At 44.7% G+C, this 14103-nt stretch overlaps 1 protein-coding gene across 1 annotated transcript; it reads left to right on the top strand.

Moving 5' to 3' along the window:
* Window positions 1-3707: 3707 nt before the first annotated feature.
* Window positions 3708-12824, top strand: ECHDC3 (enoyl-CoA hydratase domain containing 3). Its single transcript, XM_056340760.1, is given in 6 exon segments — window positions 3708-3846; window positions 3848-3882; window positions 4006-4127; window positions 6385-6482; window positions 9519-9719; window positions 11276-12824. Coding segments are annotated over 6 exon segments (882 nt in total). The 5' UTR covers window positions 3708-3750; the 3' UTR covers window positions 11606-12824.
* Window positions 12825-14103: the final 1279 nt, after the last annotated feature.

The raw sequence follows: 14103 nt of genomic DNA, 5'->3' as shown, positions 1-14103 counted from the left end.
CCAGCACATTACTCTCAGAAGATGCTGAGGCTGTGCCTTTGTGGGGTTTTGCTCGTTTGCCCAAATCCCATCCGATGCCAATGCAAGAGCCATAGCTGGACTGCAGCCCTTTCTTCAGTGATCAGAGGCAAGGCTTTCTAAAGCCAACTCCATGCATATCCTTTACGCTATTCTTGTGCTACGCAAACAAAAACCAGGGCACGCCTAAGCATTTGTATGTACACGTGTCTATAAGCTCCTCTCAAGGCTTGCCAGAACTTTCCATAATTCCAACAAAACCAGAACCAAGCAGAACCAACTTGACTGATGGGCTCCCACACATGTACCTTATACCTGTGGATTTTTAGGAGTGCCAGATAGCCTTGAGAAGTGCACTTCTTTACATCATTCCTGATCAGTGCTCACCTCACATCTTTTTTTCCTTTGTCACCTCACTTGTAAAGGCATCACTTACCATTCATTCTCAGGCAGTCGTCTTCTGCATGTCTCCCAGATGGTGACAGAGCTGGAGCTGGACCCGTTGTTCCTGCAGCCCTTCTGCCTTCCTGATGGCATCTTCTTGCTCCTCAGTTTCCTCAAGGTAGAGAGTATGCCACTCCTCTGCCAGCCTCTGGGCCCAACGTAAATTTCTTTCTGAGATGTCTAAAGCTAATGTCTTTGCTCAGAGGGTTTTTTTCAGTTGGTCCACTTTGTTTTCCAGCTTGTCAGCTTTCATTTTGCCTTTGCTCAGTTGCTTAGACAAAGTGCTTTTTGTTTCTCACGTCTCAGTGATGTCCTCTTTGACCTTTTCTTGCACTTGAAGCCATTGCTCATATGCTCCCTGACACATCTCCACATCAACACTTTCTAGTGTCCAATGACTTCCAGAACTCAGGTGGGAAAAGGATGACTCAGATCCTGCTGTTGGCATTTGGGTTGTGCCGTTTTCTGCCTGTTTGAAGCTGAAGAATAAAAATTGACAAAACTTAGAATCCACTCAAAACAGGAGATAGTGACAGCATAACATAAAAGCAGAAGAGGACTGTCACCAACTTGACATCAGATTTTGATAAAAGAATTTTCAACATCTCTGCATTAGACGTTATTCATGGAAAAGTCTTATTTGGCATTCACATGCAAGTTAATCCTATAACGAAGACTCTCAGTTAAAAATCTTTGGGTTTACTTACCTCCCCCCCAGAGCTTTTGCTCTCCTTGATGGCTTCTTCAGCTGCGGGGGACTTGCGGATGGCAGGCTCTGATTATACTGCAGGCTCATCTGCATTAAAACCACATATTTTTGGAACCAGAGTGAGCTAATACAACTCCTTGGTGCCTGGAGTGCTTTCCGAACCATCATGCTTCCAGAGACAATGTTAGCACAAAAACACACCCCAAACCCATGAAATTCAAGCAACGTATCAAAACATGGATTCAAAATGCATCAATTTTCCTGCTTGGAAATTCACTTCCTCTAGCGCACACACCTTTTCCACATGCCAGGGAGATCCCTCAAACTGATCAGAAACTAGCCAAAAGAGAATCAGTGTCCTAAGAATTCTGCTTCCCAGGGACAATGCCTGGCAGTGTGATTTTTTCCTGCATCATGAGCAACACGACATCATCATTTCCAAACATCCTCTCTCCAGGGCATCCCATCAGAAGGGCAGGTGACAGGTCTTTTCCCCATTACCTCCTCTGCACTGGAGAGTCTTACCTGCTCTCCCCAGAGCAGGTGTACACCATGTAACCCCAGCAGCTCCTGCCCCATAGACAGCACTGGATGCTGGCACCCCTTTTGCACAGCCTGGAGCAGCTTCTCCCTTGTTTTTCTGCTCCCTGGGGTCCACAGGCTGTGCTGTGGGACTGTGCCTGCAAAGACAGAAAGCACAACCAGTTGTAAGCACAGCTGATAGCAAGGTAACAGCCTGTTATTATCTGCCCTTGCCAGATTTACCTCCCTTGAGAACAGCCACAAGCACAAAGCCCCAGGGGAGGAACACAGCCCAGAGGTTTCCCAAAAAACACCCATCTGCTGGTGCTCCATTACCTGTCATCCTTGTCGCAGCGGTTGGTGTTGAGCTCCTTCACCCACGGCTGCCCTGGGGCCAAGTTGCCAATGGCAGCCACATGCTGCAGCTCCTCCTGGCCCTGTGGCTGGAGCTCACCTCCCTCATTGTCACTGCTGCTCTTGGAGGGCACAGGACCTCCCCGTACCCTCCTCCAGTGCAGGAACTGCCAAATCCTCTTCTGAAGAATATTCTGAAGAGTACCTCCTAAAGAGAAGGTGTCAGGAAGGAAAATTCCCTCCTGGCACCTATTCTGGGGGAGCAATGGCTGGACATTTCCAATGTGCATTTGGGCTCTGGGAGAGTGCAAAAATATGGGGTGCTGGTTTTCTTGGTTGAGAAAGTAGATAGCTCAATTTTTGTTGAGTCACTACCATGGGTACAAAGGCAAGGCTAGAAGCAGCAACAGAATTCCTTCTAGGCACCTTCTCCAGGGAAGCACTGGTTGAACATTTCCAACGTGTGTTTGGGTTTGAGTAGAATTCAAAATTTAGGGGACTATTTCATTGGCTCTGAAAGCAGATAGCCCAAGTTTTGTTGAGTTACTTCCATGGCTACCACGGCAAGGTGACTGCCAGCAAGAAAATTCCTTCTTGGCATTTTCTCTGGGGGAGCGGTGACTGGACATTTCCAAAGTGCATTTGGGTTTCCAGTAGAGTGAGAAAGTGAGGGGACCGTTTTCTTGGCTCAGCAAGCAGGTAGCCCAAGTTTTCTTGTGTGACTTCCATGGCTTCCAGGACAGGGTGAGAACCAGCAAGAGAATTCCTTCCTGACACCTTCTTTTCAGGAGCAGTGTCTGGATGTTTCCAATGTGCATTTGGGCTCCGGGGGCACACAAAAGTGAGGGATCTGTTTTGTCAACTCAGAAAGCAGATCGCCCAAGTTTTGTTGTGTCACTCACGTGGCTACCCCAGCTCCAGCGGAGGCACTTGCCCGCAGATGGGAAAGTCTGGCCTCTGCTCCTGCAGGGAAGGCACCAGGCAGGAGTTCCGTTCCTAGCCCTCACTGGCCCTTGGCCACCAGGGACCTGCTGCAGCAGCAGCAGGTCTTGGGCTACCTGCTTTGTGAGCTGAGGGAACGGTCAATTATTACATTGTTCTTCTCTCAGTCCTCGTGTTTACACTCCTGGCTGCCCTTCCCATCGCCGGGTGAGGGGGAGCGGGCGAGTAGCTGCGGGGTGCTTGGTTACCAGCGGGGTTACACCACGGCAGACCCCAAAGCCTATAGTACGGAATTTCATCCCAGAGAGTTACCATCAGCCCCCGAGTGATCTTGTTCTCTCTGCATGACACAGCTGTCCTCTCTGCTGAGGGTAAATCCCAGCTTAGTGACACCAACAAGTTTTCTCAGCGCAGCCCTCACCTCCACCCCGTGGTCACCGACGCGAACGCCCCGTGGAATCTGGAGACGTTACAGCACAAGTCACCGTTCCCTAGCAGGCCGCCGACACTTCCTAGCACCCTCATGACTGACCGCCCCCTTCCCACCCTTCCAGAGCAGGAGGTCCCGGGCGGCCTCATTAGTGCTACAGCCCCCACGGCGGGGAAACGCGGGCAGCGCTCGCCGCTCCGTTCCGGGCCCGGCAGCACTCGCCGCCCCGGCAGCCGACAGGGGCCGGCCCCGCGCCGGGCGGGCGGGCCGCCCTCGGGGCCGGTAGGAGGTGCCCGCCCTCGGGGTCGGTAGCGAGGCGCTCCCCGCAGCCATGGCCGCCACCCGGCTGTGGCGACTGCGGAGGCCCATGGCTGCTGCCTTCAGCGGCGCCGCGGCCGCGGGAGCCGGGCTGCCCCCCCCCGCCGGAGAAGCTGACGGTCCGGCGGCAGGCGGAGGGCGTCCGGTGAGGCGGCGGCGGCGGCCGGGCCGGGCCGGGCCGGGGGAGGCACTGCTGCGGGCCGGGCCCTCCGGCTCTGGTCAGCGTTACACTTTGTAGTAACCCTGCTGTGTTTAACGGCTTCTGCAGACACATTGTCTTGAACAACCCGCGGAAGAGAAACGCCCTGTCCCTCGCCATGCTGCAGTCCCTCAGGGAGGACCTGCTGCACGACGCCAAGGGCAGAGACCTCCGAGTTATCATCATTTCAGGTACTGCCGCCATTTCAGGCCGGCGGGAGAGAGAGGGAGGGGGCAGAAACGGGATAGTTGAGAGTTCAAACCGAGATCGCTCACAGAATTGCAGAAAACGGGACGGAAGGTACTTGCGTGTTGCTGTCCGTGCAGCAGCCCAGGAACAGGCAGCGTATCCTGCCGGTGCCTTCGCCCTTCAGTCCTTGTTCTTCTATATTCACCCTGTTCTTCTATACTCGTCCCAGTTTCCACCCTCACATACTTAATTCCTTATTCTTGAACACCACATTAATTTGGTTTTTATTATATATTTGTTGATAGTTAACGTGTCTAAGAAGAAACACTGTAGAAACACGTTCCAACGTGTCAGTATTTCAGTCAGTTTACACACAAACAATGTGTTTTCGGAGTTGATGAGCTTTTTCCTTTTGTAAAAACGTTTGGTAGATTTGGGTTTAAAACTATATGTAAATAATACTTTAAACAGAATAAAAGCTAGGTCATCAAACTAAAAAACTAACATTCCCAAATAGGGGATTTTGTGCTGGGACATGCTGATCTCGTATGACACTTGTTGCCTTTGGTGGCAGGTATTGATGGTAGCAAACAGGGTTCACAAGGTTTATTCAAATTATGTGCTCTGTTCCTCTGCTGTAAGCCAGGATCAGCCTTGTATCTTTGCCACTGGTTTGTCAAAAATGTTTTTAAAAAACTCTCCAATGCAGGAGAAACCATAATATTGATACTGCAGTCACCCGTAACCTACAGTTGTAAAATACTCTCACAGTCTAGTACAGTTTTCTTCCATTTAGATATTAACCTGCAGAGTTATTAAAGATAGTGAAACTTGAGCCTGAGCTGTTCTTAAGCCACCTTTTTTAACTTTGCAATTTTAGGATAATCTTTCCCTGCCACCCTCTCAAACATCTTGGAGAAATAGGTTTATTAATTTAGGATGTTGCTGTTCCTGTACGCAGAGGAAAACACTGTTAGTGCACAGACACAGGAGGGAGGAAGTAAGCTAACTTCACAGGGGTGAGTTTAAATATACCTATTCAGTGTTTCAAAGAGCAGTTACAAATTTTGTGAAACACTTCAGGTTCTTCTTTGGGAGTATAGTCTGGCAGTTCACAAGCACAATTGAATTTGTTCAGGTTTTCTACTTAGAAAGAAATTGCACGTTCCTGTTGATTTTTAATTCCCTTGCTGAATGGAATGCAAATGAAGAAATCTGAAGATAATAAAAGACTTTTCAGGGAATGCTTTGAGTCTTTAACACAGACTTTGTAGTGTTTTCTTCTTCAGTGACGCACAAATGCAGAAGTGATTAGTTTCCAGATACGTATTGCTGATCCCATGAGCTGACTGATGTTAATTGTGTGGTTATTTATGGATAGACTGTGTCACAATAATGTGATCCGTAAGAAACAAATGCATAGGTAAGGTTGTGTCTGCATAGTTGTAGCTGGAAATCTCACATCCATACAAATACCTGAGAAGTTCTGAAGGATTCAAAAGCATCAAATTAGTTTATTCATATGGCAGATATCCTCATGACAAAGGAAAACTGTTGTAAAGATAGCGAACCTGTGAAGGGTGTTTTGATTTTAGCTGCCACTGGAGGCAAGCAAATCTAAAGCTTCGGTCCACAGAAACCTGCTTTTTGCTGCCCAAACACTGGACATGCTTTTTGGGGTTCACCAGATGACAGTTTTAGCAGTGGAAGAAAAGATACCCCAACAACCCTTTTGGTTCTGCTCTAGCAGAACAACTTTTTTTTTGTTTTGTTTTCTTTCCATGTGGCCTTGAATGCCGTGACACAAAAATCTTCATGCTTATTTAGTAAAAGTTAATCATTAATGCTGGGTACAATAAATGGGGACTAACTGTATTTATTAATCTGAGACCAGAGCACTCCACCCTTGCTCCAGCTGCCCAGTTTACATTGTACCAAGGAGCTGTTTAGAACAGTATCCTTACAGAAACTGGGCTCAGAGGTGTGAAGTGCCTTATTTTTAGCAAAGTAACTTGGAATACAAGTAGAACTAGGCCTTTAAAAATGTTTATGGCTGTTATTGCGGTTAAATGTTGCATTATGGCGATTTAAAGTTGTTATAAAACCCAGAAGGCAGTATTTTGGAACTCTGTAAAACTCCCTCCCCAAGCTCCTTTCTGACCATTGACACCTCATTGACATACCTTTAGGGGGGCATTGATATGCTGCTACCCCTGGTTTCTCGATTAATTCAGACTGACTTCCTGAAATTCTTTGCAGCTGAAGGACATGTGTTTTGTTCCGGCCATGATTTAAAGGAACTGTCAAGTGAAGATGATGTGAAGCATCATTCTCAAGTATTTGAAATATGTGCAGAGGTAAGCAGATGTTCTTATGTGCCACCCCCTTTTGCCTGGTATTGAGAGCAAGCAATGATACTGGTTTAAGGAGGGACAGCATTGCTCATCTGCCATCTAAAGCACATGCTGTTGCTCCCCATTCCTTGCTTTTTGCCACTCTGTCATTTTAATACCTGATCCTGGTGAAATTATGTTTTCCGTGGTTTTCTCCACATGCTAGTAGAAGGGCTAGAATGCCAATGTGCATGTCTCCTATGATAGGTACAGTCATGGCACGTTCCTTAGTTTAGCCAGTGTTCCTTGCAGCTGTTTGGGCAGTGTCTTTCCTAGAAGTCCAGGGATAACCATTTTCAAATCACTTGTGATCAAATGTTCTAGCTGGTAACTCAAGACCATCTTAAACATCAAGTAAACAACATGAAAATAAGGTCTGACTCACTGGTTGCCCAGTCAGCCAACCAGACAAGAACTTGTCAGGAAGTTGAAGTGAATCCTGGAGCCTTTGCAGGGAATGTCAAACCCCGATCTGATTGTAACAGCAGTAGAATCTGACCCCTAATCGTGCTCAGTGTGACCACAGGAAGTAATTTGAAACCTTTTGTTCTAGTTCCCCCAGTAATAATGATCTTATACACATTGTCAAGCACATATTTAGTAAATGCTGTAAAAACCCTGTGTGAAAGTTACAGCTGAAGGGCCTTCAGTGTAATATGAAGAAATTCTCCTGGCAGCTTTGCGGGGATTTCATCTTGGTATGTTGATCACAAAGAAGTAAGTACAAATATGGCTGAATGACAGGTTAGTCCCTTCATCGGAAAGGAGCCAAGGTCCAATAGTTTAGCCGCCAGTAGCTTAACATCAATTTTTCAGTTGCAGGGCAGAATACCAGTATGTTGTCAGTGGAAAACTGAACCATGCAGCTTCCAAGTCACAGAACAGGAAAGATTAGGCAGAAAAAAATGTGAAACTTATTCCATATGGCATGAAATCAAGAGCTGGTAAACTTCTCACTTTAAGGACCATAAGAGTTTACATTGTCCTGTATGTGTATCTAGCACTGTACCTATGTTCAGGATTAATTAATAGTATAGCAAGCTTAACTTTGGTTAGTAAAGAGAAATAGCCAAAAATGTCAGCATTTAGAGTTAAAAACAAGCCTAGCTTTCTTTGTGAGTATTGTGCGCTACTGAATAGTAAGTTTAGTAAGGGACCATTATGATAAATAATAAATGGTGTATCAATTTCAGATGAATATTCCTGAGACCATGAAATTCAGAGATAGGGAGATATTCAAAATCCAGTTGGAGACCGTCCTGGACAACCTGCTGTACCGAAGCTTGCTTGAGTAGGAGGGTTGGACTCATGATCTCAAGAGGTCACTGCCACCCTAAATGCTTCTGTGAAACTGGCAAAGCGAGTTCAGGAAGAAATTAAATATGAGAGATGAAAGGACACTTGAAGTGATCCTTTTTCTGATGTTCGTGGTAGTGATAAGTGCTTTAAACTTTCTACCTGAGTATCCTAAATGGATTTAGGTTTCTCATAAATCACAATTCACTGTTGTCTTACTGTTAAATAACAATGGCACTTTACAGGCAAACATAAATAAAGGTAGTAATTTAGGCTTTATTTAGGATCCTAACTAATATCTAACTTTTAGTTTTAGCTGTTGGGTAGAATAATTGATTTTTGCTTTTTTTAGGTCAATAGAGAGAGAAAGGTGCTTTTGAGGGCTTCCAAAAGGGGATTGTATCTTCCTAAATTTCAATACTTAAGTAGGACAGATCTTACCCTAAATGACATGCCTACAGTGTTGTGGACTAGGGGGTCCAGAGTGTTGGACTACTTTTCAGGAACCTTGTATTCTACATCTGTCTATGACTGTTAGTCCTAAGCAGATCATCTCAACTGCTACACCTCTGTTGCCCCATGCATATGGCAGTGTTAGCAATACTATAATGCAGTATCCAAGAACTAAGTACTTGCCACATACAAGATTGAGACAGCTGAGAATATCACTTCTCCAGAGGTTTTTCAAATACAGAACCGTAAGTACCAGGGGTGGGTTTTTTCAGAGAAGCAGCTGACTTTGAATTTTTATAGCCACATGAGTACTCTGTAATTGTTTGTCTGCATACATGCTATATTGTTACTCTTTTGTTGTCTGCTTCTCAAGACCCACTGAAAATTTGTTTTTAAAGAAAGATAGAAAGAAGAATGGATACAAAGACTGACCAAATTCAAAACTGAATGTAGGTAATTTTACCTAAGCAATGTAAAATTTGCTAGGCATCATCTACTGGAGAAATTGAAGTAGCAAATGAAAAAATGTTACCTTGCTACACTGTGCTAACATGAGATATTTTTTTTTTTGGTCTACATAATGACTGCAGTCATTTAACTAGCATTCTGTATCTTCAGGCATTAAAATTAATTGAGTTCATTTATTCTGATTGTACGGAAGGACAACCTGCATTAGAAATGTTAGGACAAATTAATCTTTCTTAATTTCAGCTATCTGAAGTTGGATGTCCAACCTTCAAGAGTTACAGGGAGAGAGAGAGAGAGAGAGAGAGAGAGAATGAGCGTGTTTTCCCATCTTGTGTGTAATATAAACAGGAAAAATTGTTTCCTGGCAAGTAAGTCTCTCCCTGGAATGCAGAATAAGCCTAGAAAAACATTCAGCGCTTGTGTTTGGGGGAAATTAACCCAGTCTTGAGATCATGCAGAAACCAGCAAGACAGGCTGCAGTGCAGAGACCCCAAGCTCCATGCAGATCGGATAACAAGCGTTTCTGCCTTTCATTCTTGTGTTTTCCATTTCCACTGGAGTTAGCAGGACCAACTCGTGCTACATAAACACAACTGGGCATATCGTGGGATGGCAGTGGTCTTGTGCATTAGAACAGGTTTTGCAGAGAGTTTGCTTCTTTTACTAAACTCCAGTTAATAAAGCTGAAAAATGCACACGAGGTGCATGAAGCAATTGCAAGTTTTAGAACAGCTACCACTTAAATTTCAGAGACTAACTGACTGCTTTCTTTTGTGTATGCAGGTTATGACTTTAATCCAGAAACTTCCAGTACCAGTGATTGCCAAAGTAAATGGTTTGGCTACAGCAGCAGGCTGTCAGCTTGTGGCAAGCTGTGACATCGCAGTGGCAAGTGAGAAATCTCAATTTGCTACTCCGGGAGTAAACATTGGACTGTTTTGCTCCACACCAGCTGTAGCCTTGGGCCGATCTCTTCCCAGAAAGGTAGGCTTCCTTCCCAGCTGCTCTTTGTAATTTTGTAAGAAGTAGGTTCCCATGTTAGGAGTTTTAGTTCCATTGCCTAAACTTTATGTTGCTGCAGTACAACATACAAAATACTTCATTGCAAAAGACACCTTCATAATTCTTTGGACTGGGAAAAAATAATAAAGGGATGAACTCTGTTTAGGGAAAGCAGCTTTCTGTTGATGCAGTTTCAACCAGCAGGAACTCATACCAGCAGCACACCAGCTCAGCAATCCCTTTCCTTTCCAACAGACAGCTCTGTGCTTTAGCCAATGATGTTGTCCCCTAATGAGGAAACCCCTGCAAGCTCAGGATATCAGTCTCACTGAGGTATCAATTCTTGCCAGGCAGTGACATTTCACAGCCAGCATGACCCGCCTGGGTGTACATCAAGATGCTTTAAACAGCATCTAAAACCCTCCTATACTTTCTTCCTGCTTTATTTTCTATTGATTATGACTACAGGCCTCACTGCATAAACAATAGTATGATCTGTAAAGCTTCCATAACTGAGAAAAGAAATTTTAAGTTCTGATCCAGTTGGGTTCATGCAGACAGACTCTTCAAGCCCAGCAGGGCTTGCTGAGATGCAGTGTCTTAACTGCACAAGTCCAATTGCTGGATAAGAGCTTCAGCTTTAAACTTCCCATCTGTAAGGCCATCTTGTTCAAATCTAGCTTGTCTGTGGGGTTTTTTTTCCCCCAAGTCTGCTGTAGTATACAGTTAGAACTGTTTCTGAATTAGTATTTCTGGGGGTTGTGATCACCTTTTGAAAATGTGTGGGATATACTTTTCTCTGCCACTTTTCAAAGTAGCAAGAACATTCCCTACAGTTCTCATGATTACTGATTTTACCTTTTATAAAATGAAATGTTACCATTGTTTGTAGCTACCAGAGCAAAGACACTAGGGAAGATAATCAGCTTTCACAATTCAGGGCATTGGTCAATTGCATTAGGAGTCATGGAAAAAACCTGTTATTGATATATAGCATTGAATAGTCACTGACTATTTGGGAGACTTTTTAATATGAAACCTCAAGTACAAGATGCTGGGAACAGCAGAGGACTGAAATAGCTGTGGCTATAAGAAGGACATACTTAAAAACACCCTACTAAATGTAAAACTAATGCAGGTATTTTCAAAAACTACACATTTATGTAAAAAGTCTTTATTTATTATTATATGCCCAGCTTAAAATACCAAGTTCAGTCATTTGACATCGTGGATGATCCATCTCTCTCTTAATTCCTCCTGCAGTCACTAGAGACTGTGAGCTTTTGAAAGGAATCCCAGGGGCGTCAGCCTAGGACAGCTGGAGTCAGTGGGCAGGTTTGAAAAAAGGTCAGCTTTCGACCCAGTCCCTCTCTTTGCTGAACCCTCTTTAACGCTTCCTTGACAGTTTAAGAGGCCAGAAGATTTAAAACTTAATCAAAAGAGTAACTTGCACTTGAAGGAGGAGGCTGAAATTCCCCAGACAAACCAAAGCAATAAGGTGGATGAATTGACTTAATACAATACTTTTTCTTGTTCAGGTGGCACTAGAGATGCTTTTCACGGGTGAACCTCTTTCTGCCCAAGAAGCATTAATGCACGGGCTTGTCAGCAAGGTGGTACCTGAAGACAGGCTGGAAGAGGAGACCATGAAAATTTCTCGCAAGATATGTGAAAGCAGCAAATCTGTCCTGGCACTGGGGAAAGCCACCTTCTACAGACAGATGGCACAGGACCTCGATACTGCTTACAAAATGACTACTCAGGTCATGATGGACAATTTGACTCTGAGAGATGGGCAGGAAGGTATTGAAGCCTTTATTCAGAAACGTAAGCCCATCTGGTCACACTCTCAGGATAAGAAGAAATGAATTTTGTTTCTAAGCTAACCTTAGCTGTGCTTTGTGATTCTTCATGCAGTTGCCTTTGGGAACTATATTTTTGTTCTTACTGAAAGTTAGATTTCTCTTCTTACATATGCCAAACACACAACAAATTTATTCTAAGTATATAATAAATCTTGAGAAAAAATCAAACAAAATGGTTTTTTTCAGCAATGAATTTAATCTATGGTTTTAGAAGGAATTCTGTGCTGCAAAAATCAGTTTAATATGTCCCAGGTTATTTAGGGAATCGCAGGAACTTTGAGAGAGCTCAGATCACACTGTTCAGTACCTGTCCCCATAGTTCTGGGTGAGAATTTCCATTTTGTAGTAGTAGTAGTAGAGAATTAAAGGGCTTGGACACGTTCCAGAGGTGATGGTAGAACATATATCATAATGGATTCCAATCCTGTTTAGATGTTACAGACAAAAGCCTGGAACAGTAGTCTGTTGCTCCGTATGATTATATCTGCTTATGAGCTATATGTTTGTCTCTCTCAGCACTGTGGCAGACGGACGTTTTGCCTTAAACATTTCTTGGTACAAAAGGTTGCCAGCTTTGCTGACTCAGGTGCATAGCAGGTGTTATAACCACAAGAAAGAATGAGACAGTGGTTTCCAGCCCTGCAGAGGCAGGACTGAGGTGGTATTTTTTCCACCCTTGCATCCCATGGTTTTGGTGCCTGTAAACAGCTAACTGCACACGTGCAAGGGTACTAAGTCATCAGCCTTGGGAAGGGTCTGGTCTGGTCTCACCCCAAAATCATATGATGCAACCCCAAAATAGTCCCTCTGTGACCGCCCAAGATCCACTGAGCCTGTGTGGAACCAGGCCGTACTTACTCTCACCTAGCGTCACACCCACCATGCATATGCATCAAGTTTCTTGGAACCGGGTGGAGATTTTGGGACTTGGCCTGTATAAAAATGGTACCGTCAGCCGCTTGGGTGGGACACCCACCACCAAGATAGCCAGAGTGAAGAGGACCAACAGGACGCAGCTGGATCCACAGGTGGTGATATTTCTTTCTTTTATCTCTCTCCTCTTTTTCTAGCTCTCTCTCTCCCTCTCCTCCTCTCTTTCTTCTTAGAAACTTGTGGCATGGAACTTGCTTATCCAATTAAGTTATTCAGTTAAGTAATTGCCATTGAGTTATTGTATCTACCCACATGCCTTCTATTGTGTGTTAATAAATCATAAAATTGGTTGGCTGGTGTCATTTCACCTTAATTCAGTCCAAGGGGATCGTGAACTTGGTCATTAGTCCCAAGGGGAGGGAACAGCTCCCTTTGGGTCGCAACAAGCACATCCTGGTTTTCCATCAGTTCAAGCACTTGTCCCAGCTCTGGAGAACTTTGCTGTTGACTCCGGTGAGGCCAAGCATGGCTTGGGAGTGTTTAGTTTCACAAAGGGCACACTGTGAAAGCCACTGCCTGTGGCTGTCAGCAGACATTTTCACCTGGCAGTGTTTTGACCCAGGTGTAATTTTCAGGCTGTATGTCTTCCGTTTATCACATCATTTTAGATGTGTTCGTTGGAAAGCCCATCCTTGCACTTAAAGCTGGGCTTTTACTGACACTGCAGCAGTTCAGCTATGGATTTACGGTCTTGACAACCTCCAACAACATGGATTCAGCTGTTCTTCTGGGTAATCTGTTATAGCACTTTGCAAACCTTCCGGTGAAATATTTTTTCTTAAAGTCCAGTCTGAGCCTCGAAGCAGCATTTTTTTGGCCAGTACCCCTTGTCACATTATCTGACATGGAGAAAATTTCAGTTCCATTATCTTTGTAACTCTCTTCAAGCAGTCACAGGCTGCAGTTAGACCATGCATAGATTCCTCTGTGCCAGACTGAACACGTTCAGCTTCCTCCACTTTCTTTGTAGGTCATGTTCTCTAACCAGCTTGGTAGCCCTCCAGTGGACCAATTGCAGTTTCTCCACATCCTTTTTGTACTGGTTGTGCCACAACCGGACTGTATTCCAAATAGAACCTCACGAGTGCTGAGCTGAGGAGAACAAAATATTCCCTGTATCTGCTGGCCAGTTTCAGCCAGTCAGTATCGCTCAGTATGTATGCATTTTGTCTTATTTGTGATGAGAGTGCACTGTTGGCTCATGTCCCGTTGGGCATCCACCATAAGGCCGGTTTCAGCAGGACTGCTGCCCTGCCAGGCAGCACCTGGCCTGTACTGGTGCTTGGGGTTGTTCTTCCCCAGGTGCAGAAACTTGCCTTTCTCCTTAGATTATTCTTCTGGATTGAAGCCAGGCCATTTGGTGTGTCAGCCATTCCCCCGGTTTCTCATCATCTGCAAATCTGCTGAGCATGTATTATTGATGATGATGCCAAGTAATATATATGAGCCTCGGTATCAATCGATGTTGATCATGGGATGGTGTCTCAGCAAAGACATTTTTTCTACAGTTCCACCTAGCCAAATTGTGTAGGCTCATCTGCTTTATCCTTAAACAGGCATCTTAGAAA

The sequence above is a fragment of the Falco biarmicus genome, chromosome 5 (genome assembly GCF_023638135.1).
Source record: "Falco biarmicus isolate bFalBia1 chromosome 5, bFalBia1.pri, whole genome shotgun sequence".
Classification (NCBI taxonomy): domain Eukaryota; kingdom Metazoa; phylum Chordata; class Aves; order Falconiformes; family Falconidae; genus Falco; species Falco biarmicus.
This window is presented reverse-complemented; position numbering and strand designations above follow the sequence as displayed.